At 45.4% G+C, this 24,933-nt stretch overlaps 1 protein-coding gene and 3 long non-coding RNA genes across 4 annotated transcripts in view; 1 reads left to right on the forward strand and 3 right to left on the reverse strand.

Moving 5' to 3' along the window:
- Positions 1-20,656, reverse strand: part of CFDP1 (craniofacial development protein 1) — a 151,396-nt gene extending 130,740 nt beyond the window's left edge. Inside the window, 1 exon segment of the mRNA NM_001194469.2 lies at positions 20,429-20,656. Coding sequence (NP_001181398.1) covers positions 20,429-20,492 — 64 coding nt within the window. The 5' untranslated portion in view covers positions 20,493-20,656.
- LOC144337755 (uncharacterized) lies at positions 10,088-20,158 on the reverse strand. The gene is made up of 3 exons (XR_013411249.1): positions 19,674-20,158; positions 16,882-17,032; positions 10,088-10,881 (listed from the first exon to the last, which is right to left on the reverse strand). It is a non-coding gene; the product is annotated as an uncharacterized LOC144337755 (long non-coding RNA).
- On the forward strand, positions 18,727-20,601 carry LOC144337747 (uncharacterized). Its single transcript, XR_013411241.1, has 2 exons — positions 18,727-18,805; positions 19,668-20,601. It is a non-coding gene; the product is annotated as an uncharacterized LOC144337747 (long non-coding RNA).
- A 277-nt stretch (positions 20,657-20,933) lies between the features above and the next one.
- Positions 20,934-24,933, reverse strand: LOC144337751 (uncharacterized). The gene is made up of 3 exons (XR_013411245.1): positions 24,654-24,933; positions 23,326-23,964; positions 20,934-21,076 (listed from the first exon to the last, which is right to left on the reverse strand). It is a non-coding gene; the product is annotated as an uncharacterized LOC144337751 (long non-coding RNA).

The following is a 24,933-nucleotide window of genomic DNA, read 5'->3' on the forward strand; positions in this document are numbered from 1 at the left end:
ATATCCAGCTGATTTTTATATTTTTAGTAGAGATGGGGTTTTACCATGTTGGCCAGGCTGGTCTGGAACTCCCAACCTCAGGTGATCCACCCGCCTTGGCCTCCCAAAGTGCTGGGATTACAGACATGAGCCACCACACATGTCCTACAATCAACTTTTAAATACTTCACTCATAACGTACCAAGGACCACCAAACACTTGAGAAAAACCTCCAATATGAAAGGCAAGTTTCAAGATAAACAGAAAGGAATTCAGAGGAAACAAAATTAGTGCAGAAAGAGGGGGTGGGGAGGGGGACAGACTAAAAACTTAAGGAAAAAGGCTTTGTAATTACTATCCTTAAAGATATAAGAGAGACTGTGGTACCCATGGAATAAAAATAAGACTTTTAAAATAATTAAGAAAAACAACAAAACAAACAAAAAAGCTCGTGAAAACTAAAGCAATGATAAAAGAAATTAAAAAAAAAAAAAAAAAAAAAGACCAGTGGCTCACGCCTATAATCTCAGCCTTTTGGTAGGCCAAGGCAGGTGGTTAACCTGAGCCCAGGAGTTCAAGACCAGCCTGGCCAACTATGAAACCCTCTCTCTACAAAAAAAATACAAAAATTAGCTGGGCTTGGTGGTACACACCTCTAGTCTAAGCTACTCAGGAGGCTGAGGTAGAAAGATCACTTGAGCCTGGGAGGTCAAGGCTGGAGTGAGCCAAGATCACACCACTGCACTTCAGCCTGGGTAATAAAGCAAGATCCTGTCTCAAAAACATAAATACATAAATTCAAATTTTTTTAAAGGCAATCAGAAGGAGCCAGCTGTGTAAAAATCTGGAGAATGAGCATTTGAGGCTGAGGTGGAAACAATCAATATCCAAAATGGAATTCTGTTTGATATCCCAAACACCAAGGACTAAGTGACAGTGTTTCATGAAGAGAGCAGTGAGTTCCTGGTTAAGACAGCAGTCTGAACACACAGATGTTAATTTTACTTCCTCCAGAACCTCAAGTAAAATCATCAGCACAAGGCCGGGCACAGTGGCTCATACCTGTAATCCCAGCACTTTGGGAACCCAAGGAGAGCGGATCACTTGAGGCCAGGAGTTCAACACCAGCCTGGGCAACATGCTGAAATTCCATCTCTACCAAAAATACAAAAAATTGGCCAGGCATGGTGGCGTGTTCCCGTAATCCCAGCAACTCAGGAGGCTGAGGCAGGAGAATTGCTTGAACCCAGGAGGCAGAGTGTGCAGTGAGCCAAGATGGCACCACTGCACTCCAGCCTGGGCGACAGAGTGAGATTCTGTCTCAAAAAAAAAAATTAAGCAGCACAAAAGGACTTTTGAAACATGTAAACCTATAATGCTGGAAAGAAATGGTAAGGAGACAACAGCAACACATCTCCGGAACCTGGAGAGTAAGCAGCAATTGCTTACAGACTTAGGGAAAGAAAAAGCCTAAGTTGATATGCAACGCAAAATCCTCAAAAGGCACTGGGACCAGAGGTAAAGGTGAGTTCCCCCAAATCAGGGGAAAGCTGTAAGAGAGGCAGTTGGCTCTCCACAGGTCTAAGCCATGGGCAACTAGTTCTACCACAGCACCCACCCCTAGCCCCCACCCCCAAGCAAAATCTGAAGGTTGTATCCTGGAGGAGTGTGGATGAGGGAATGCCAAGCATAGTTGGAGGACATATAGGTACTTTAAGGAAATCAGGAATATTAAGTGACCAACATAAATACTAAGGCTAAATACTAAGATTCCCAGCACTACTACCCTTTCCTTACATAGCTAGTTTTGCTTGCTACTCATATTTTGAAACTGTATTTAGGTAGGTGGTAAATCTATAAAGAAAAGCAAGGCAGCCGGGTGCGGTGGCTCATGCCTGTAATCCCAGCACTTTGGGAGGCCGAGGCAGGCGGATCACGAAGTCAGGAGATCAAGACCATCCTGGCTAACATGATGAAACCCTGTCTCTACTAGGAAATACAAAAAAGTAGCGGGGCATGGTGGCGGACACCTGTAGTCCTAGCTACTTGGGTGGCTGAGGCAGGAGAATGGCATGAACCTGGGAAGCGGAGCTTGCAGTGAGCCGAGATCGCACCACTGCACTCCAGCCTAGGCGACAGAGTAGACCCCATCTCAAAAAAAAAAAGAAAAGAAAAGCAAGGCACATGTCAATGTCAACAGTACAAATATTCTAGTTATTAAATTGGGTGGTAGGTACATAAGTATCATTTGATTAGTATTCTTTAAACTGTACATGCGATACTCTGCCATATATATATATACATATATATATATATATATTTCACATTTTTATAAATATAAGAAAAGCTCAGAGCTGGGCAAGGTGGCTCATGCCTGTAATCCCAGCACTTTGTGGGGCCAAGATAGGAGGATTTCTTGAGCTCCGGAGTTGGAGACCAGCCAGGGCAACATGGTGAAACCCTGTCTCCACAAAAAATACAAAAATTCAAAAATTAGCCAGGCCTGCTGAACTGTGCCTGTAGTTCCAGCTACCTGGAAGGCTGAAGTGGAAGAACTGATTAAGCCCGGGAGGCTGAGGTAGCAGTGAGCCATGTTTTCATCACTGTACTCCAAGCCTGGGTGACAAAATGAAACCCTGTCTCAAAAAATAAATAAATAAAGAAAAATAAAGAAAAAACTCAGGGCCAGGCACAGTGGCTCATGCCTGTAATTCCAACACTCTGGGAGGCTGAGGTGGAAGGACTGCTTGAGCCCAGCAGTTTGAGACCAGGCTGGGCAACAAAGTGAGACCCTATAACTACAAAAAATTTTTAAACATTAGCCAGGCACGGTGGGCATGCCTATGGTCCCCACTACTTGGGAGGCTGAGGGGAGGATCACTTGAATCCAGGAGGTCAAGGCTGAAGTGAGCCATGAACATGCTACTGCATTCCAGCCTGGGTCACAGAATGAGACCCTGTCTCAAAAACAAAAACAAAAACAAAAACCACCCCAAAATACAAAGAAACACAAATGTATTTACCTTTTTATCCAGCAGTCCCACTTTTATCCCAGAATATATAATAGGTTATTCACTCAGCACTGTTTGTAATAGCAAAAAATTAGAAACAGCTCAAGTTGTCTCACAGTAAGTGACTGGCTGAAAAGACTATGGTCTATCTAAAGAATGGAATACCACATATTCATTACAATGCAATGTGTAGAATTTCTATGTATTTACCTCAAAGATATACTCTTAAGTTAAAGAGAAAAAAAAGGAGAGGAAAAGCAAAAGAACAATGTATGAAATATGTCAGCTTTGGATGAGGAAAAAGGAAGAATTAAGAATATGCTTATATTTGTTTGTATACGGAAAAATCGACACTAGAAGGATAAACAAGAAACTAATGAAAACAGCTCCTATGCCGGGCGCGGTGGCTCACGCCTGTAATCCCAGCACTTTGGGAGGCCGAGGCGGGCGGATCACAAGGTCAGGAGATCGAGACCACGGTGAAACCCCGTTTCTACTAAAAATACAAAAAATTAGCCGGGCGCGGTGGCGGGCGCCTGTAGTCCCAGCTACTCAGGAGGCTGAGGCAGGAGAATGGCGTGAACCCGGGAGGTGGAGCTTGCAGTGAGCCGAGATTGCGCCACTGCACTCCAGCCTGGGCGACAGAGCGAGACTCTGTCTCAAAAAAAAAAAAAGAAAAAGAAAACAGCTCCTTATAAGGGTCAGGATAAAACAGAGTAGAAGCAAGAGTTCACTATGTTTATCTCTCTACAGAACTTTGAAAATCCCTTAAATTCAAAAGTTTGAATAAATAAACATAACTGTATACCAAAATAACATAACCACATAAACAAAAGATTCCCAGGACTTTAAAAACAGTATTCTGACTATACATCTTCATCAAGATGCATTCCAAAGACAAAAAAAAGTTCTACTCTGTGTAGTAACATCAATGTTGGTATTTTGAAACTATTTCCTTTATATCATAGGTTAAAGCAAGTAATCAAACATGTTAGGAATCTAGATCTTCAGAATAAGAGAAATGACACAATTATAAAATCAAAGAAATAGGACGGGAGTGGTGGCTCACGTCTGTAATCCCAGCACTTCGGGAGGCTGAGGTGGGTGGATCACCTGAGGTCAGGAGTTCTAGACCAGCCTGGCCAACATGGCAAAACCCCATCTCTACTAAAAATACAAAAATTACCAGCCGGTCACAGTGGCTCACGCCTGTAATCCCAGTACTGTGGGAGGCCTAGGCAGGCGGGTCACAAGGTCAGGAGTTCGAGACCAGCCTGGTCAGTATGGTGAAACCCCATCTCTACTAAAAATACAAAAATAAAAATAAAAATAAAAAAATTAGTTGGGCGTGGTGGTGTGCCTGTAATCCCAGCTACTTCGAAGGCTGAGGTAGGAGAATCGCTTGAACCTAGGAGATGGAGGTGGCGGCAAGCTGAGATCACCCCATTGCACTCTAGCCTGGGCAACCAGGCTAGACTCCATCTCAACAAGGCGAAACTCCATCTCAAAAAAAAAAAAAAAAAAAAAATTACCAGGCATGGTGGTGCACACCTGTAATCCCAGCTACTCAGGAGGCTGAGGCAAGAGAACTGCTTGAACCCGCGAGACAGAGGTTGCAGTAGGTCAAGATCACACCACTGCACTCCAACCTGGGCAACAGAGCAAGACTCCATCTCAAAAATAAATAAATAAGTGAAAACACAGGCCGGGCGCGGTGGCTCAAGCCTGTAATCCCAGCACTTTGGGAGGCCGAGACGGGCGGATCACGAGTTCAGGAGATCGAGACCATCCTGGCTAACACGGTGAAACCCCGTCTCTACTAAAATACAAAAAAAAATTAGCCGGGCGAGGTGGCGGGCGCCTGTACTCCCAGCTACTCGGGAGGCTGAGGCAGGAGAATGGCGTGAACCCGGGAAGGCGGGGCTTGCAGTGAGCTGAGATCCAGCCACTGCACTCCAGCCTGGGCAACAGAGCTAGACTCCGTCTCAAAAAAAAAAAAAAAAAAAAAAAAAGAAAACACAGATGTTAAATTAAAGGCCGGGCATGGTGGTTCATGCCTGTAATCCCAGCACTTTGGGAGGCCAAGGCTGGCAGATCGTCTGAAGTCAGGAATTCAAGACCAGCCTGGCCAACATGGTGAAACCCCATCTCTACTAAAAATACACAATTAGTTGGGTGTGGTGATGCATGCTTGTAATTCCAGCTACTGGGGGGCGGGGCGGGGGGGGGGCTGAGGCAGGAGATTCACTTGAACCTGGGAGACGGAGGTTGCAATGAGCTGAGACGCATCATTGCACTCCAGCCTGGACAACAAGAGTGAAACTCCATCTCAAAAAAAAAAAAAAAAGAATTAAAAATATCAATATGAACTTGAACCCTTTTTAAGATAAATATTTCCTAGTTTTGTCCACTAGACAAACGGCATACAAACTACATCATTCTGGTAACATCGAGCATCTCTAAAGTTCAAAGTTGAGACCATTTACCACAAGAAGGCTCCCTGAGAAAAAAAAAACTCATTTCAGGTCTGAGGCAAAGAAAGCACAAGGTAAAACCAGACATTTTTCTGTGCCAGAAAGCCAGGAAGCTATTTAAAAATAATAGATCAAGGCCAGGTGCAGTGGCTCATGCCTGTAATCCCACAACTTTAGGAGGCCAAAGTGGCTGAGTATGGGGTGGGAGAATGCTTGAGCCCATGAGTTCGAGACCAGGCTGGGCAACAGAGGAAGAGCCTGTTTCTACAGAGATTTTTTAAAAATTAGCCAGGCATAGTGGCACACACCTGTAGTTCCCATCTACTGGGGAGCCTGAGGCAGGAGGATCACTTGAGCCCAGGAACTGAAGGCTACAGTAAGCAAGACGCTGACTCATAAAAAATAAATAATAATAAAAAAGATCAAATTAAAAGGATACAGGATCCAGCTTGAAAGAGCTCCTACTGCCGGGCGCGGTGGCTCAAGCCTGTAATCCCAGCACTTTGGGAGGCCGAGACGGGCGGATCACGAGGTCAGGAGATCGAGACCATCCTGGCTAACACGGTGAAACCCCGTCTCTACTAAAAATACAAAAAAACTAGCCGGGCGAGGTGGCGGGCGTCTGTAGTCCCAGCTACTTGGGAGGCTGAGGCAGGAGAATGGCGTGAACCCGGGAGGTGGAGCTTGCAGTGAGCTGAGATCCGGCCACTGCACTCCAGCCTGGGTGACAGAGCAAGACTCCGTCACAAAAAAAAAAAAAAAAAAAAAAAAAAAGAAAGAGCTCCTACTGGCCAAAGCAGTGAAGACTTGAACATTAAAACAGGTAATTGTTAGAAAATGAAAACACACTGAATCAATAAAAATCTGTGAGCCCCTCATGATATTAAAAGACAGAAAAAAAAATTGTACCATTTTAGACTGCTATTAAAAATTACTACCTATTTTGAAAACTGTAATTTAGGGAAAAGAATTAAACATTTATACTGTTCCAATTGATAAAGGAAAGCTACACTTTACAGAAAAATGTCAACTAATAAATATAGAAGAACACAGAATTAGAAAAACACTTCTCAAACTCTAATGACAGTAGTAGTTTAGGCAAGGGTTATCAAGTGATGTCAAAAAGCAATTTAAGAAGCTGGGTGTGCCAGAGGCGTGTGAACCAGAGCAACTCTATCCTGAATAGCGACTGGATAAAATGAGGTTGAAATCTGCTGGGATGCATTCCCAGGAGGTTAAGGTATTCTAAGTCACAGGGTAAGCTAGAAGGTTGGCACAAGATACAGGTCATAAAGACCTTGCTGATATAACAGCCTGCTGTAAAGAAGCCAGCTAAAACCCACCAAAACCAGCGCCATGACAGCTTACAAATGCCATGGCAATGTCAGGAAGTTACTCTAAATGGTCTGAAAAGGGGAGGCACGAATAATCCATCCCTTGTTTAGCATATAATCAAGAAATAACCATAAAAATGGACAACCAGCAGCCCTTAGGTCTGCTCTGTCTATGGAGTAGATATTCTTTATTCCTCTACTTTCTTAATAAACTTGTGTACTTTTCTGTATGGATTTCCCTTGAATTCTTTCTTGTTCAAGATCTAAGAACCCTCTCTTGGGGTCTGGATCTGGACCCCCTTTCAGGTTAACAGGTAGTCTCAGCTGCCTGAGAGGCTCTCTTGAGCTCAGGAATTTGAGTCCAGACTGAACAACACAGTGAGACCTCCAACTCAACAACAACAGCCGGGCGCGGTGGCTCAAGCCTGTAATCCCAGCACTTTGGGAGGCTGACACGGGCGGATCACAAGGTCAGGAGATCGAGACCATCCTGGCTAACATGGTGAAACCCCGTCTCTACTAAAAAATACAAAAAACTAGCCGGGCGAGGTGGCGGGCGCCTGTGGTCCCAGCTACTCCGGAGGCTGAGGCAGGAGAATGGCGTAAACCCGGGAGGCAGAGCTTGCAGTGAGCTGAGATCCGGCCACTGCACTCCAACCTAGGCGACAGAGCCAGACTCAGTCTCAAAAAAAAAAAAAAAAAAACAAAAAACTCAACAACAACAAAAAAAATTAAAAAGCAATTTAAGTTTTAACCATTAAGTATACTGTCACATGGAATACTTTCCAGTTCTAAAAGTTCCAAAGGAAAAAACAAGTATACAACATAGGGATCAGACAGACTGTCATCACCCTGATTTAGTAGTCACCACTATAGTTATCAACCTGATAGTATGTCTTCTGACGCTATTCAAACATCAGACATCCATCAATAATGCATTCTAGCCAAAATATTTCATTGGAACCCATCGAGCATTTAGATCTAACTTCTGATTTATAGAGAACTAAAGGAACAAAGGAACAACTAAAACAACACCATGAGAGAATAACTAGACAAATCCAAGAGGTGAGATATGCTGCAGGACGTATGGCTTGATCTTTTCAGCAATCTATGTCATTATAGACAGGGGAGTGTGCTAGATTAAAAGAGACTCAAGGATGGAACAACTGGATAATATGTGTAGTCTTGAACTCAACTGTGATTTGAACACACAAGCTATAACCATTTTGGAAAATTTGAGTATGATCTGTATGTAAGATAAAACATTTACTAAAATAAATGGGTAGAGACTGTCCACTGAAAAGAGCAGGTTGAAAAGTGATGTGAGTAAACACAAGTGCAGGCTGAGGAAAAAATACAAATATCTATACCTAGGTGTACAAAAAAAATCAGAGTGAGTATTCACTAAGGGATTGACACTGATGGTCTCTAGGTAGTTCAACTGTAATTATTTTTATATTTAACTGCATTTTCTAATTTTGTACAAAGCTCTGCACTAGTTTTGAAAACTTTTGCCTGTTTTCATCATAAAAACAGGCAAATGTTGTAGACAGTTCAGTCAAGTAGATGCACAAGGCTCTGGATCTTAAACATGTAAAAAGATGCTTAATCTCATTAATAATGAGACAGCCATGTGGGAGGGGGTCTCCAGAGAGTCCCCAGCCAGCCAGCAGACTGGGAGGAATGCACCCTGGGGTGGAGCCACAGAGGTTCCTGCTCTTTGTAGCGGGAAGAAGCCTGGCCCCTCTTCTTCCTGTGTGGAACCTGGGATTCAAAGCTGTGAGGCAGGAAGCGCAGCAGCAGGAATTCTAGCCTCGCAGAGTCTGTTTCCCCTTTTTTCCCTTGTCACCCAATAAAACCCTGTTTTACTCACGCTTCAAATTATCTGCGAGCCTAAATTATCGTGGCTGTGAGACAAGGACTCCATCTTTAGCTAAACTATGGAAAAGTCCTGCAACAATAAGAGATAAGCAAATTTTAAATTATACACACAAAACCCCCCAAAAACTCAAGATCAAATTCCATGCAGTTACTATGAGGGGAAAAAAGACAGTAAGAAGCAGAATAACATCCCTGCAGACAATGTAGGCACAAAAGGGACAAATCTTGTCCAAAGACTCAGCACTTCCAATCACCTTTTTAGTGCCCCAAACGTAAGTATGAGCCAAAACAGCTAAGAATCACTATAAATCTGAGAAAGCCTCTTACATAATAAAACCCTAAACAAGCATACAGGGTGAATAAAAAATCACCCTAGAAGAAACAAAGACTATATTTCCTTATTTTACGAGGCTTGCATTATCTGATACTAAAACCACACAAGGAAATTACCAAAAAACTACAATCAATATCCCTCATAGGCCGGGCGCGGTGGCTCAAGCCTGTAATCCCAGCACTTTGGGAGGCCGAGACGGGCGGATCACGAGGTCAGGAGATCGAGACCATCCTGGCTAACACGGTGAAACCCCGTCTCTACTAAAAAATTACAAAAAAACTAGCCGGGCGCGGTGGCGGGCGCCTGTAGTCCCAACTACTCGGGAGGCTGAGGCAGGAGAATGGTGTGAACCCGGGAGGCGGAGCTTGCAGTGAGCTGAGATCCGGCCACTGCACTCCAGCCTGGGCGGCAGAGCGAGACTCCGTCTCAAAAAAAAAAAAAAAAAAAAAAAAAAAAAAAAAATCCCTCATAAACATAGATGCAAAAATCCTCAGCAAAATACAGCTGTCCCTCCGTATTTCTGGGGAATTGGTTCCAAGATCTCCCCCACCCCAAACCAAAACCCACAGATGTTCAAGTCCCTGATATAAAATGATGTCATATTTACATATAATCTAGCATACTTTAAGTCATCTCTAGATTACTTACAACACCTAATATAACGTAAGTGCTATATGAATAGCTGTTCTACTGTATTGTTTAGGAAATAATGACAAGGAAAAGTTTGTACACATTCAGTACAGATATAACCACCCATTTTTTTCCCAAATATTTTCTTTTTTTTTTTTTTTTTTTAGACAGAGTTTTGCTCTTTTTGCCCAGGCTGGAGTGCAATGGTGCGATCTCAGGTCACTGCAACCTCTGCCTCCCAGGTTCAAGCAATTCTCCTGCCTCAGCCTCCCAAGCAGTTGGGATTACAGGGGCTTGCCACTATGCCCAGCTAATTTTTTGTATTTTTAGTAGAGACGGGGTTTCACCATGTTGGCCAGGATGGTTTCGATCTCTTGACCTCGTGATCCACTCATCTTGGCCTCCCAAAGTACTGGGATTACAGGCGTGAGCCACCGCGCCTGGCCTCTTTTTTTTTTTTTTTTTTTTTTTTGAGGCCAAGTCTTGCTCTGTTGCCCAAGCTGGAGTGCAGTGGAACGATCTTGGCTCACTACGATCCTCCCTGGTTCGAGTGATTCTCCTGCCTCAGTCTCAACAATAGCTGAGACTACAGGTATGCACCACCACTCCCAGCTAATTTTTGTATTTTTGGTAGAGACGGGATTTCGCCATGTTGCTGAGACTAGTCTTGAACTCCTGGCCTCAAGTGATCCACCCACCTCAGCCTCCCAAAGTGCTGGAATTACAGGTCTGAGCCACCACACCCAGGCTCTTAGAGAGTATTAAAACTGTGAATAAAAAAAAAACATGTTTTCGGAGGTTAAGGCAGGAGGATTGCTCGAGGCCAGGAGTTCAAGGCTTCGCTGAGCTGTGATCTTGCCACGGCACTCCAGCCTGGGTGACAGAGCAAAACCCTGTTTCTTTTAAAAACAAACAAATCCAGGTTTTTCTTACACCTGTAATCCCAGCACTTTGGGAGGCTAAGGCAGGAAGATGGCTCAAAGCCAGATGTTTGAGACCAGCCTGGGCAACATGGTAAGAGACCTCGTCTCTACAAAAAATAAAAAATTAGATGGGTACGATGGTGTGCATCTGTAGTCCCAGGTACTCGGAAGGCTGAGGTGGGAGGATCACTTGAGCCCAGGAGTTTTAGGCTGCAGTGAACTGTGATTGCACCACTGCACTCCAGTCTGGGTAATCAAGCGATTCTCGTGCCTCAGCCCAGTAGCTGGGACTAATTTTTGTATTTTTAGTAGAGACTGGGTTTCACCATGTTGGCCAGGTTTGTCTTTAACTCCTGGCTTCAAATGATCCACACTCCTTCGCCTCCCAAAGTGCTGGGATTACGGGGGTGAGCAACTGCAGCCAGCTTTTTTCCAAATATTTTCTACCTGCAGTTGGTTGAATCCATGGCTGTGGAAACCACAGATACAGAAGGCTGACTACATTAGCAAACCAAATCCAGCTATGTATAAATATATCCTAACCAAGTGAGCTGTCTCCCAGAAATAAGTCTGTCAGAAATTTGAAAATCAATCATTGTAATCCACCATATTAACAGACAAAAAAAAAGGAAAACCACACGTAATTAAATCAATAGATGGAGAAAAAGCATCTGACAAAATTCACCTCTCTGAAAACTGGGAACAGAGGGGAACTTATTTAACATGATAAGGAATCCTGAGGGACTATATATGCAGACTGCCAAGGTTAACATTCCAGCTCAGTTACTATCTAACTGGATGAATTCCAGCAATTTGCTTAGACTTTGTGCCTCAGTTTTTTCATCAGTAAAATGCAGAGCACAACTGGCACATACCACATAGTGTTAGGTGACTGAGTTAGTAATAAGTTACTCAATGCTAAAGTGCTTAAATGGCAGGCAGACAGACACACACGGCATCTATGAAAAACCTATAACTAACACCACATGCAGTGGTAAAACACTGATTTCTTTTCCCCCTTAATATTGGGAAAAAGGCAAAGATGTCTCCTCTCGCAACTCTTATTCAACATCATACTGGAAGTATAAAATATAACAAGGCAAGCAAAATAAATATAAAAGGCAAACATATTGGAAAGGAAGAAATAAAACTGTTTCTATTCACATTTGACATCACTGTGTGGAAAATCCCACAGAACCCACAAAAACCTCCAGAACTGGTAAATGAGTTTAGCAAGGTTGTAGAATACAAGGTTAGTATGCAGAACCTGTATTGTATTTCCATATGCTAGTTACAAACAACTGGAAATAAAAACTTTTTTTTTTTTTTTTTTTTTTTTTTGAGACGGAGTCTCGCTCTGTCGCCCAGGCTGGAGTGCAGTGGCCGGATCTCAGCTCACTGCAAGCTCCACCTCCTGGGTTCACGTCATTCTCCTGCCTCAGCCTCCCGAGTAGCTGGGACTACAGGCGCCCGCCACCATGCCCGGCTAGTTTTTTGTATTTTTTTAGTAGAGACGGGGTTTCACCGTGTTAGCCAGGATGGTCTCGATCTCCTGACCTCGTGATCCGCCCATCTCGGCCTCCCAAAGTGCTGGGATTACAGGCGTGAGCCACCGCGCCCGGCAATAAAAACTTTTTAGACAAAAAAAAAAAAAAAAAAAAAAAAGATACAGACTGTATTCATAGTGTAAAAATGTAAGATTGTTAAACCGTCAGTTCTTCCCTAAATGGTCTACAGATTCAATGGAATTCCAAACAAAATCCAAGTAGGATACTTTTTGGAGAGATGAACAAAGTGATTCTACAATGTATATGGTGGCCAGGTGTGGTGGCACATGCCTGCAATCCCAGCTACTCAGGAGGCTGAGGCAGGAGAATCGCTTGAACTCAGGAGGCCGAGGTTGCAGTGAGCCAAGATCATGCCATTGCACTCCAGCCTGGGCAACAAGAGCAAAATTCCATCTCAAAAAATAAATTAAAAAGTAAAACTATATAACTTTTACATAGGAAAATACAGTTAGGCAAAAAAGAGTTCTTAGATATGATTCCAAAAGCACAATCCATAATAGAAAAATTTGACAAACTGGATTTTACCAAAGTTTAAAAATTTTGCTCTGCAGGCCAGGCATGGTGGCTCATGCCTGTAGTCCCAGCTACTACAGAGGCTGAGGCGGGAAAATTGCTTGAGCCCAGGGTTGCAGTGAGCTGAAACCATGCCACTGCACTCCAGTCTGGGCAACAGAGCAAGACTCTGTTTCAAAAAAACCAGTAACAAAAATTGCTCTGCAAACACTATTAAGAGAATGAAAAGACAAGCACAGAAACAAAACACTGCAAAACAAATATCTGACAAAGCAGCCAGGCGTGGTGGCTCACCTGTACTCCCAGCACTTTGGGAGGCCAAGGCGGTTGGATCACTTGAGGTTGGGAGTTTGAGACCAGCCTGACCAACATGGTGAAACCCCGTCTCTACTAAAAATACAAAAATTGGCCGGGCGGGGTGACTCAAGCCTGTAATCCCAGCACTTTGGGAGGCCGAGACGGGCGGATCACAAGTTCAGGAGATCGAGACCATCCTGGCTAACACAGTGAAACCCTGTCTCCACTAAAAAACACAAAAAACTAGCCTGGTGAGGTGGCGGGCGCCTATAGTCCCAGTTACTTGGGAGGCTGAGGCAGGATAATGGCATAAACCTGGGAGGCAGAGCTTGAAGTGAGCTGAGATCCGGTCACTGCACTCCAGCCTGGGCAACAAAGCGAGACTCCGTCTCAAAAATAAATAAATAAATAAATAAATAAATAAAAATACAAAAATTAGCTGGGTGTGGTGGCAAGCACCTGTAATCCCAGCTACTCGGGAGGCTGAGGCAGGAGAATCGCTTGAACCCGGGAGGTAGAGGATGTGGTGAGCCAAGATTATGCCACTGTACTCCAGCCTGGGGGACAGTGAGACTCTGTCTCAAAACAAAACAAATATCTGACAAAGGACTATATCCAGAATATGTAATTCCAAAACTGAAAACAACCCAATGTTTTAAATGGACAAATAATTCAAAAGACACATCACCAAAGAAGATAAAATGATGGCAAATAGGCACATGAAAAGAGAATCAACATCCTTAGGGAAATGCAAACTAAAGGAAAAATTAGCTAATTTTTTTCTTCTTTTTTTTTTTCGAGACAGTGTCTCGCTCTCTTGCCCAGGCTGGAGTACAGTGGCGCGATCTCGGCTCATTGCAACCTCCGCCTCCTGGGTTCGAGTGATTCTCCTTCCTCAGCCTCCCAAGTAGCTGGGACTACAGGAGCACACCACCACGCCCAGCTAATTCTTTGTATTTTTTACTAGAGACGGGGTTTCAACATATTGGCCAGGCTGGTCTCGACTCCTGACTCTGTGATCCGCCCCCTCGGCCTCCCAAAGTGCTGGAATTACAGGCGTGAGCCACTGCGCCTGGCCCGAAATTAGCTAATAAAAAAAAATAAAAAATAAAAAAAAAACCTGACCACCCCAAGCGCTGTTGAGGATGAAGCACTTCGAGAGTTCGAGAGTTGCTACTCGAACTCTCAAACATGTTGCCAACAGTAATTACACCACAAAAATTTTAGCAGTTTCTTGTAAAGTTAAACATACACATACTACAAAACCCAGTAATCCCACTCCTAGATATTGACCCAAGTGAAATGAAAATCCATGTTCACAGAAAAAGCTGTGTGTAAATATTTACGAACAACTTTATTTGTAATCATAAAAAAACAGGAAACAACCCAGTGTCCTTCAAATACAGAATAAACTGTGGTATATTCATATAATGGACTACCACACAACAGCAGAAGGAGCTAATTATTGACATGTGCAACAACACAGGTGAATCTCAAATGCATTAGGCTAAACGGAAGAAGCCAGACACAAAAAGCTACCTACTGTTATGGTTCCATTTAGATTATATTCTGAAAATGGCAAAACTATAAAGATGGAAAACAGACCAGCGGTTGCTAATGGCTGAGGCCGGGGGTTAGGGAGAGTTGTCTGACCACAAAGAGTAGCAGGGGGAATTTTTTTTTTTTAGAGGGTTGGAGGCTTGAAACTGTTCATTTTGGTGGTGGTTACACAATTCTAGGTGTTTGACAAAAATCAGAGAACATTACATTGAAAACAGTACATTTTATTGTATGTAAGTTAAAAATTGTATGTGAAATGCTGATACTGCATTTCCAAAAGAAGAAAGAACATAATGCTATAAAAATATTCAAAGTTGGTTGGGCTTGGTGGCTCACACCTGTAATCCCAGCACTTTGGGAGGCCGAGGCAGGTGGATCACGAGGTCAGGAGATCGAGACCATCTTGACCAACAAGGTGAAGCCCCATCTCTACTAAAATACAAAAAAAAAAAAAAAAAAATTAGCCAGGTGTGGTGGCACGCGCCTGTAATCCCAGCTACTCAAGAGGCTGATGCAGGGGAATCGCTTGAACCCGGAAGGTGAAAGTTGCAGTGAGCCGAGATTGTGCCACTGCACTCCAGCCTGGGTGACAGAGCTATATTCCGTCTCAAAAATAAATATATAAAATAAAATAAAATAAGAGAGAAAAAGAAGGGCGGAGAGGGAGAGAGAGACAGAAAGAAAAAAAAGAAAAGGAAGGAAAGAAAAGAAAAGAAAAAAAGAGAGGAAAGAAAGGAAAAAGAAAAAAATTCTAGGAAAAAAAGTTCTCAGAAGGCTCAACAAAATGGCTGAAAACACTCATACCAAGATATATCATGGTGATATATTAGAAAATGGGAACAGGCCAGGCATAGAGGCTCACGCCTGTAATCCCAGTACTTTGGGAGGTCGAGGCAGGCGGATCGATCATGTGAGGTCAGGAGTTTGAGACCAGGCTGGCTAACGTGGTGAAACCCCATCACTACCACAAAAATACAAACATTAGCCAGGCGTAGTGGTATGCACTTGTAGTCCCTGCCACTCGGGAGGCTGAGGCAGGAGAGTCACTTAAACCTGGGAGGTGCAGGTTGCAGGGAGCCTAGATGCTGCCACTGCACTCTAGCCTGGACAACAGAGCCAGAGTCCATCCCAAAAAAAAAAGAAAAAAGAAAATGGGAATAAAGAGAATATTCTACCAGCTTCCAGAGACAAACAGACCTTATACATTGAGCAGAAATCAGTAACAAAACATTTATTAACAGCAACTTGGGAATCTAGAAAGTAATGAAGCAACACCTTTAAAGTTCTGATGGAAAATTATTTCCAGCCTAGAATTCTGTACTAAACAGACAATCAATCAAGCCTGAGGGGCATGGTTACTTTTAGACATTCAAGGTCTCAGAAAAATGTTCCTGACCACGCATGGTGGCTCACGCCTGTAATCCCAGCACTTTGGGAGGCTAAGGAGGGCAGATCACTTGAGGTCAGGAGTTCCAGACCAGCCTGGTCAACATGGTGAAACCCTGTCTCTACTAAAAACACAAAAATTAGCCACGTGTGATGGCGGGCACCTGTATCCCACTACTTGGGAGGCTAAGGCAAGAGAATTGCTCAAACCCGGGAGGTGGAGGTTGCAGTGAGCCGAGATCACGCTACCGCACTCCAGCCTGGGCAACAAGAGCAAGGCTCCATCTCTAAATAAATAAATAAATACACTGGAGCACTCATAGAAGGTAACCAAGACAAAGTGGAGGCCAGAAGGCAAAGACCGTTTCAAAAGATTAAAGTGAAAATCTAATGAATGTAAATATTTTGGGAGATGATTTAGACAATTCTAAAAGTTTAGAGTCAAATTAGTAGAGTTTGACAAAAAGAGTCAAACTCTGTAAAATATTTTAAGAGACTTATTCTGAGCCAAATATGAGTAACCATGACCTATCACGCAGCCCTCAAAAGGTCCTGAGAGCATGTGCCCAAGGTGGTCGGGTTGCAGCTTGGTTTTATATATTTTAGGGAGGCATGAGACATCAATCAAATACATTTGAGAAATACAGTGGTTTGGTCCATTAAGACGGAACAACTGGGGGTGGGAGTGCTTCCAAGCTATAGGTAAATTTAAACATTTTTTGTTGGCAACAGATTGAGTTTCTCTAAACAGAAAAGAATATCTGGGTTAAGATGGAGGTTGTGGAGACCAGAGTTGCTGTTGTTGTTGTTATTGTTGTTTTCAAGACAGACTTTCACTCTGTTGCCCAGGCTGGAGTGCAGTGGTGCAATCTCAGCTCACTGCAACCCCCATACCCCTGGTTCCAGCAATTCCCCTTCCCCTCCCGAGTAGCTGGGATTACAGGCGCAGGCCACCATACCCGGCTAATTTTTTTATATCTTTAGTTGAGACGGGGTTTCACTATGTTGGCCAGACTGGTCTCGAACTCCTGACCTCAGGCAATCCACCCACCTCAGCCTCCTAAAGTGCTGGGATTAAAGGTGTGAGCCACCGCGCCAGGCCACTTTTATTTTTTAAATGGAGTCTCACTGTGTTACCCAGGCTGGAGCGCAGAAGCATGATCTTGGCTCACTGCAACCCCCACCTGTTGGGTTCAAGAGATTCTCGTGCCTCAGCCTCCCCAGTAGCTAGGATTACAGGTGCCCGTCACTACACCTGGCTAATTTTTATATTTTCAGTAGACACGGGGTTACACCACGTTGGCCAGGCTGGTCTTGAACTCCTGACCTCAAATGATCCACCAGCCTCTGCCTCCCTAAGTGATGGGATTATAGGCTCGAGGGCTCGGCTGAGAACAGAGGTTTTTTTTTTTGTTTTTGTTTTGAGATGGAGTCTCGCTCTTTCACCCAGGCTGGAGTGCAGTGGCCGGATCTCAGCTCACTGCAAGCTCCGCCTCCCAGGTTCACGCCATTCTCCTGCCTCAGCCTCCCGAGTAGCTGGGACTACAGGCGTCCGCCACCTCGCCCGGCTAGTTTTTTGTATTTTTTTTTAGTAGAGACAGGGTTTCACCGTGTTAGCCAGGATGGTCTCGATCTCCTGACCTCGTGATCCACCCGTCTCAGCCTCCCAAAGTGCTGGGATTACAGGCTTGAGACACCGCGCCCGGCCGAGAACAGAGTTTTATCATACAGATGAAGCTTTTAGCTGGCAGGCTTCAGAGAGAATAGGTTGCAAAATGTTTCTTATCAGTCTTAAAGTCTGTGTCTATGTTAATATCGGAGATGTATAATGAGGCAGGTTCAGCCCCCACTTCCCATTACGGCCCAAAACAGCCTCACAGGTTAAATGTTAAGAGCCCTGGCTAAGGAGGAAGCCCATTCAGATGGTTGGGGGGCCTTAGAATTTTATTTTTGGTTTACAGCAGTAAGTACATAGGCAGCTACGTAACAACAAAAAAAGGCAATTATTAGCACCAGAGAAAACAAGAAGTGCAGGAAAAGTAATCTGTATAACATACGGTTCAGCTGTAACAGGATGTTTATTCACACTATCATTAGGAAAAAAAACACTGGGCCTGGCCCGGTGGCTCACGCCTGTAATCCCAGCACTTAGGGAGGCCGAGGTGGGCGGATCACTTGAGGTCAGGAGTTTGAATCAGGCCTGGCCAACATGGTGAAACCCCGTCTCTACTAAAAATACAAAAAAATCAGTCGGGTGTGCTGGCGGGCGCCTGTATTCCCTGCTACTCGGGTGGCTGAGGCAGAAGAATGGCGTGAACCCGGGAGGTAGAGCTTGCAGTGTGACGAGATCCCGCCACTGCACTCGGCCTGGGAGACAGAGAGAGACCCTTATCTCCAAAAAAAAAAAAAAAAAAAAAAAAAAATCAGTCGGGTGTCCTGGCGGGCACCTGTAAGCCCAGCTACTTAGGAAGCTGAAGCAAAACTGCTTGAACCGGCGAGGCGGAGGTTGCATTAAGCAGAGAGTGCGCCACTGCACTCCCGCCTGAGCAACAAAGAGACACACTGTCTCAAAAAAAAAAAAACAACACTGCATACTGATCTAACCAAAATTGAACACAGGTACAATGGCAGATTAGGGAGCTGGGGAGGCCCCGAAGGTGGAAGTCTGTGGGTGTGTTGGGGGTGAGGGGAAAGAGGTCAGGAGGTAATAAAAATGATACCTACTATACATGGGTTAAATCAATAGACCACAATAGTACAACACCAAATTCACAAAGTGGAAAGAAGTTTCTCCTGAGGAATATTAAATTAAATAGGGATGAGGGGTGATGGGAATGCATAGCTTTTTTTTTTTTTTTTTTTTTTTTTTTTTGAGATAGAGTCTCGCCCTGTCATGTCACCCAGGCTGGAGTGCAGTGGCGTGATCTCGGCTCACTGCAACCTCCGCCCCCCGGGTTTAAGCGATTCTCCTGCCCCAGCCTCTTGAGAAGCTGGAACTACAGGCGCATGCCACCACGACATCCAGCTAATTTTTGTGTTTTTGGTACACACGGGGTTTTACCATGTTGTCCAGGATGGTCTCGATCTCTTGACCTCGTGATCCGCCCGCCTTGGCCTCCCAAGGTGTTGGAATTATAGGCGTGAGCCACCGCGGCAGCATGGAATGGCTAGTTTTCAACGTGCCATTTAGAAATATTTAGAAATACTTCACCAGCCGGGGCGCGGTGGCTCAAGCCTGTAATCCCAACACTTTGGGTGGCCAAGGTGGGAGGATCACTTGAGCCCAGGAGTTCGAGACTAGCTGGGCAACATAGTAAGATGCCATTTCTACAAAAAAAAAAAAAACTTTAAAAAATTAGCCAGGCGCGGTGGCTCACGCCTGTAATCCCAGCACTTTGGGAGGCCGAAGCGGGCGGATCACAAGGTTAGGAGATCGAGACCATGGTGAAACCCCGTCTCTACTAAAAATACAAAAAATTAGCCGGGCGCGGTGGTGGGCGCCTGTAGTCCCAGCTGTGGAGGCTGAGGCAGGAGAAATGCGTGAACCCGAGAGGCGGAGCTTGCAGTGAGCCGAGATCGCGCCGCTGCACTCCAGCCTGGGCGACGGAGGGAGACTCCGTCTCAAAAAAAAAAAAAAAAAAAAATTAGCCGGGCGTGGCAGCCTGCACCTGTAGTCCCAGCTACTCCAGAAGCTGAGACGGGAGGATCGCTTGAGCCCAGGAGTTTGAGGTTGCAGTGAGCCAAGATCGTGTCACTGCACTCCAGCCTGGGCAACAGCAAGACCCTGTCTTTAAAAACTAAATAAAACAGAACATAACGAAATTAAACAAAGAGAATAGGGACGACTCTTGGGTTGGGTTTTGTTAGTCGGTTTGTTTCTGGTTTGTTTAGTCTTTCAACTGAGGATCTGAATGGGTGAAGATACTTTCAATGAGATGGGTATGTCTGGGAAAGACCAAGAAGGGGTAACAGGTAGGTTTCTTCAGTTAAGATTCATTGTCGCCCCGTTCGGGTTGAGATCCCTAAGGAAAGAAAGTTCTGAGAGAAGAGGATGGGTGGACGTCACAATAAGGCAAAAAGCATCACAGGGGGAACTTCCTATCAGAACTTTCTAACAATCAGGCGGGGAGCAGACAGCTCCATCTTGGACGGGGTGGTGGCCAGCAGCTCTCTCGGGCCAGGGCTGAAGAAAACCTCCAACGCTCGGACTGCCTCCCCGACTTCCGAAGCAGCGGTGTCGTTCGGGGCTGACCGACGAGCATCCCTAGGGACAGGGCCATGTTCAAGTGCCGGTTCCCGCGCTGCAAGAGGGGGCGGCGGCCGGAGCTGGCCCAGGGGGAGGGCGGCACGGAACCGCCACGCGCACACGCCTCGGGCCGGGGCGGCCGAGGATAAGGGGCCTGAGGGAGCGGACGCTCGAGAACGGGCGCCCCCGGGACCACCTGGGCCACCGGGCCGACGCCCGTGGGGGCAGAGCGCGCCTCACGTGAGGCGAGGGGCGGGGCAATCCGCTCCTCGCCTCAGGCGGAATCGCTCACCCGACGGCACGTAGTCCTCGTCCTCCTCCGACGTGGAGAAGTCTTCGGAGTCGAATTCCTCCATGTTGCTGCCGCTTGATGCCGGTCAAACTCGCAGGACCGCAGCAGCTGCCTCCAACGGCAAAGCTCTAGGGAGAGACCATAGAGCCCCGGCAGCGACGACGGCAGCTAGGGCGGCCCCGACAGCGCTTTGCACATGCGCAGAGAGTACTACGTGGTTTCCTTACGACACTTCCGGCCGATGCCTGCGGGCTGGCGTCCCGGAGCCCCTCACTGGGAGCCCGAACCCGCCCGGACGCGGTGCATGCTGGGACTTGTAGTCTTCGGCGCTGCCTCGCCGCCTTCATTTACTAACTCTGCTTAAATAAAATTACATATCTGTGGAAATACAGGTGACCTTCATTAATCATTAGTTCGTAATGTCAAATTCACTTACTTGCTAAAATGTATTTGTAACCCTAAAATCAATCATCACGGTACTTTCTGGGGTTCTTCCCGGGCATGCGCAGAGGGTGAAAATTTGGAGTTGGCGGAGGTACAGGTTCCCAGCTGAGGTTTGAACTAGGCAGAAGCCCCGCCTTCTAATTGCACCTCCCGTGCTGTAAACAAAGAGTCCTTTCTGCAATCTGTTTACTGACACTTTTTTTCCTGCTTTTTGTGGGTGCTTTTGCTGTTTAAAATGGCCCCCAAGCGTAGAGCTGAAGCTCCGGCCGGTGTTCCTAAGCAAAAGGAAGACTGACGTGCCTTACGGGAAAGTCCACGTGTTGGATAAGCTCCGATCAGGAATGAGTTACTTTGCTGTTGGCCATGAGCTCAATGTTAACGAGTCGACAATCCCGTACATCAAGAAAAAGGTAAAGGAAATTCACCGATCTGTCCGTGAGGCCGCTCCGGATAGTGCGGAAGTGACCTACATCGTGCGTGATGAAGCTATGGAAAAGATAGAAAAGCGGCTAAATTTGTGGATTCATGAGATGTCGACGGATTAAAAACAAACAAACAAACAAAAACGTAGTGGACCGCACTGTTGTGAGGCTGAAAGCCAAAGTTATCTATGGTCACGTTACCCAGGGTCAGAGAAATGCTAAACCTTTCTCGGCGAGTGCTGGCTAGCTCGCGCGTTTCCAAACGGCGATACGGGTAAACAATGTTAAACTTGCTGGTGAGGCGAGTTCTGCAGATCAGAAGGCTGCGAAAGAATTTTTAAAATACTTGCTAAGTGTTATACAGGAAAAGCGTTATGTGGAAGAGCAAGTTTTCAATGACGATGAGACTGGCTTATTTTACAAGGATGTTGGCAAACGAACCTGCATAATGCAAACGGCCTCCAAAGCCCCTGGCTTTAAATCATGCCAGGATCATGCACCCTTGTTATTGTGCGCCAATGCCAAGGGCGACTTTAAGTGCAAACCCCTAATGGTGTACAGAACCCTAAATCCACAAGCGCTTAACGGGAAATACGGGAACCATCTGCTAGTCCACTGGAGTTGGAACAGAAAAGTGTGGATGATGTCCAATTGGTTCCACAGCTGCTTCATCCCAGAAGTTGAACACTATCTCCAGGGCAGAAACCTTGCCTTCAACGTTTTGTTTGTTTGTTTGTTTTTTAACGGAGTTTCGCTCTGTCACCCAGGCTGGAGTGCAGTGGCGCGATCTCGGCTCACTGCAAGCTCCGCCTCCCGGGTTCACACCGTTCTCCTGCCTCAGCCTCCCGAGTAGCTGGAACTACAGGCGCCCGCCACCTCGCCCGGCTAATTTTTTGTATTTTCAGTAGAGACGGGTTTTCACCGTGTTAGCCAGGATGGTCTCGATCTCCTGACCTCGTGATCCGCCCGCCTCGGCCTCCCAAAGTGCTGGGATTACAGGCGTGAACCTATAATCTGCGCCCGGTGCCTTCAAGGTTTTATTAATTTTGGATAATGCGACAATCCATTGCTGCAAAGAACTTGAAAATGCACAACCCAACATACAAGTTCTTTTTATGCCCCCAAACACTAAGTCTCATTCAACCCCTCAGTCAGGGCATAATAAAAGTGTTTAAGGCACACTACACAAGGGAGCTTTATACGAAGGCCTGTGAGGCTCTCAGGACCAACAAGGAAACCGCCATGCTGGACTATTGGAAGTCGGTCACTATACTCAACGTTATTCATTATGTCGGCACAGCCTGGGAGCATTGGTCAGGCTACTATCAATAACTGTTGGGAAAATGTTTGGCCAGACTGCGTGAAGAATTTTGAAGGCTTTTAAGGTGTTACACAAAGTATAAAGAACAGTGTCAGAGACATAATGCATATGGCACAGCAGATAAGTGGAGAGGGCTTTGATGACATGAAGGAAAGAGATATGGAGGAGATTTTGGCAGAGAAGGCAGTGGAACCAATGAAGACCTGGATGAGATGGCAAAACAAGGCATTGGAGTTGACGAAGAGGATGGCCATGAAAGTCGGCCCGAGACTTCCAGAATTGTCCCTCTCACAGCAGCCAAAATACTGGAATGGAGTTCTGCCTTGGAAAAAACTTTTATCGACATGGAAGAGTGTGACTCTATGCTTGATCGAAGCCTCAAATTTAAGCGCCTGGCCTCCACTGCGTTTGCCCCTTATACCGAGATGCTTAAAGATTTCAGGCAGAAAAGCCAAGCAGGCGGCCGGGCGCGGTGTTTCAAGCCTGTAATCCCAGCACTTTGGGAGGCTGAGACGGGCGGATCACAAGGTCAGGAGATCAAGACCATCCTGGCTAACACGGTGAAACCCCGTCTCTACTAAAAATACAAAAAAATTAGCCGGGCGTGGTAGCGGGCGCCTGTAGTCCCAGCTACTCGGGAGGCTGAGGCAGGAGAATGGCGTGAACCCAGGAGGCGGAGCTTGTAGTGAGCCAAGATCGTGCCACTGCACTCCAGCCTGGGCGACAGAGCAAAGACTCCGGCTCAAAAAAAAAAAAAAAAAAAAAAGCGCCAAGCAGGCAAGGCTAATGCAATTTCCCAAGCCAGTTTGGGAGGGAAGATTGCCCACTCCATCAACAAGTGTCAAGAGCCGACTCCTAAGGTAGAAATGCGAGTTTCACCTGCCACCCTCTTCCTCTTCTGCAGAATAAATTTCACTCACCCCCTCCCCTGGTTTCTGTGGCACAAGCCAAGGTCGAGAGGTTTAACCACATTGTGCAGGTCCATCAACCATAAGATTTTAGTTGATATTTTTATAAAACTTAGGATGCTCCGTCTTTTTCACTTTATTTGTATTGCTGTACTGTAGCGTATACAGTATGTGTGCGAAGTAGTGTACGTGTTTACTGTGGGAACTGTACGGTATGTTATGCTGTTTACTGTATATGGGTACTATATGTGTGTACTCTGTGCGTGACAATGAAAAGGTAGTACAGGCCAGGTGTGGTGGCTCACACCTGTAATCACAGCACTTTGGGAGGCCAAGGTGGGCGGATCACAAGGTCAGGAGTTCAAGACCATCCTGACCAACATGGTGAAACCCTGTCTCTACTAAAAATAACAAAACTTAGCTGTGCATGGTGGCAGGCGCCTGTAATCCCAGCTACTTGGGAGACTGAAGCAGGAGAATCGTTTGAACCTGGGAGTCGGAGGTTGCAGTGAGCCAAGATCATGCCGTTGCACTCCAGCCTAGACAAAAGGGCAAGACTCTGACTCAAAAAAAAAAAAAGGTAGTACAATCTCAGTATACTAGAGTACATTACACCAAACTACTGTCATTGAAATTTTATTGTGAATACTGCAGATTATTTCTAAGAAAAACATATTAAATAAGGTGTCCTTGAACGGAAACACACATAAAACAAAGTTACATACTGATCAGTTGACACAAGTGTTGACCAGAGGTTCACAGGAACCTAACCCTGTATTTCACCCAGGAGCCATGGTTCAGTTTTTGCTAATTCAATGTTCTCGACAACTTTATAGACATAACTACTGTGAATACAAAGAATGGACTATTCAGGAATGCAGTTATCATCCACACGAACTCTTCAAGTTAAATCATATGGAAGTGCAACCACATATAATCTTTACCATTTCTTCAGATTAAAACATTTTAATGATCTATTTATGAGGTAACAATCAGAAGCAGATTCAGAAGAGACATCAATGACTACCATACTATTTGGTTTTGTTTGTTTGTATTTGAGATGGAGTCTCGCTCCCTGGTTCAAGCAATTTCCCTGCCTCAGCCTCCCAAGTAGCTGGGATTACAGGCACACGCCACCACGCCTGGCTAATCTTTTTGTATTTTTAGTAGAGATGGGGTTTCATCATGTTAGCTAGACTGGTCTCAAACTCCTGACCTCAGGCAATCTGCCTGCCTCGACCTCCCAAAGTGCTGGGATTACAGGCGTGAGCTACCGTGCCTGGCAACTATTTGCTTATCCTATATTCAGATAGGAGTTTTTGTCAGCTGAAATTGCTCCTCATTGATACTCTGGACTAGACTGGGTCTGTAAATCCAGGAAATCAGAAATAAATCTTTTGTGAATCAAGG

The sequence above is a fragment of the Macaca mulatta genome, chromosome 20 (assembly GCF_049350105.2).
Source record: "Macaca mulatta isolate MMU2019108-1 chromosome 20, T2T-MMU8v2.0, whole genome shotgun sequence".
Lineage (NCBI taxonomy): Eukaryota > Metazoa > Chordata > Mammalia > Primates > Cercopithecidae > Macaca > Macaca mulatta.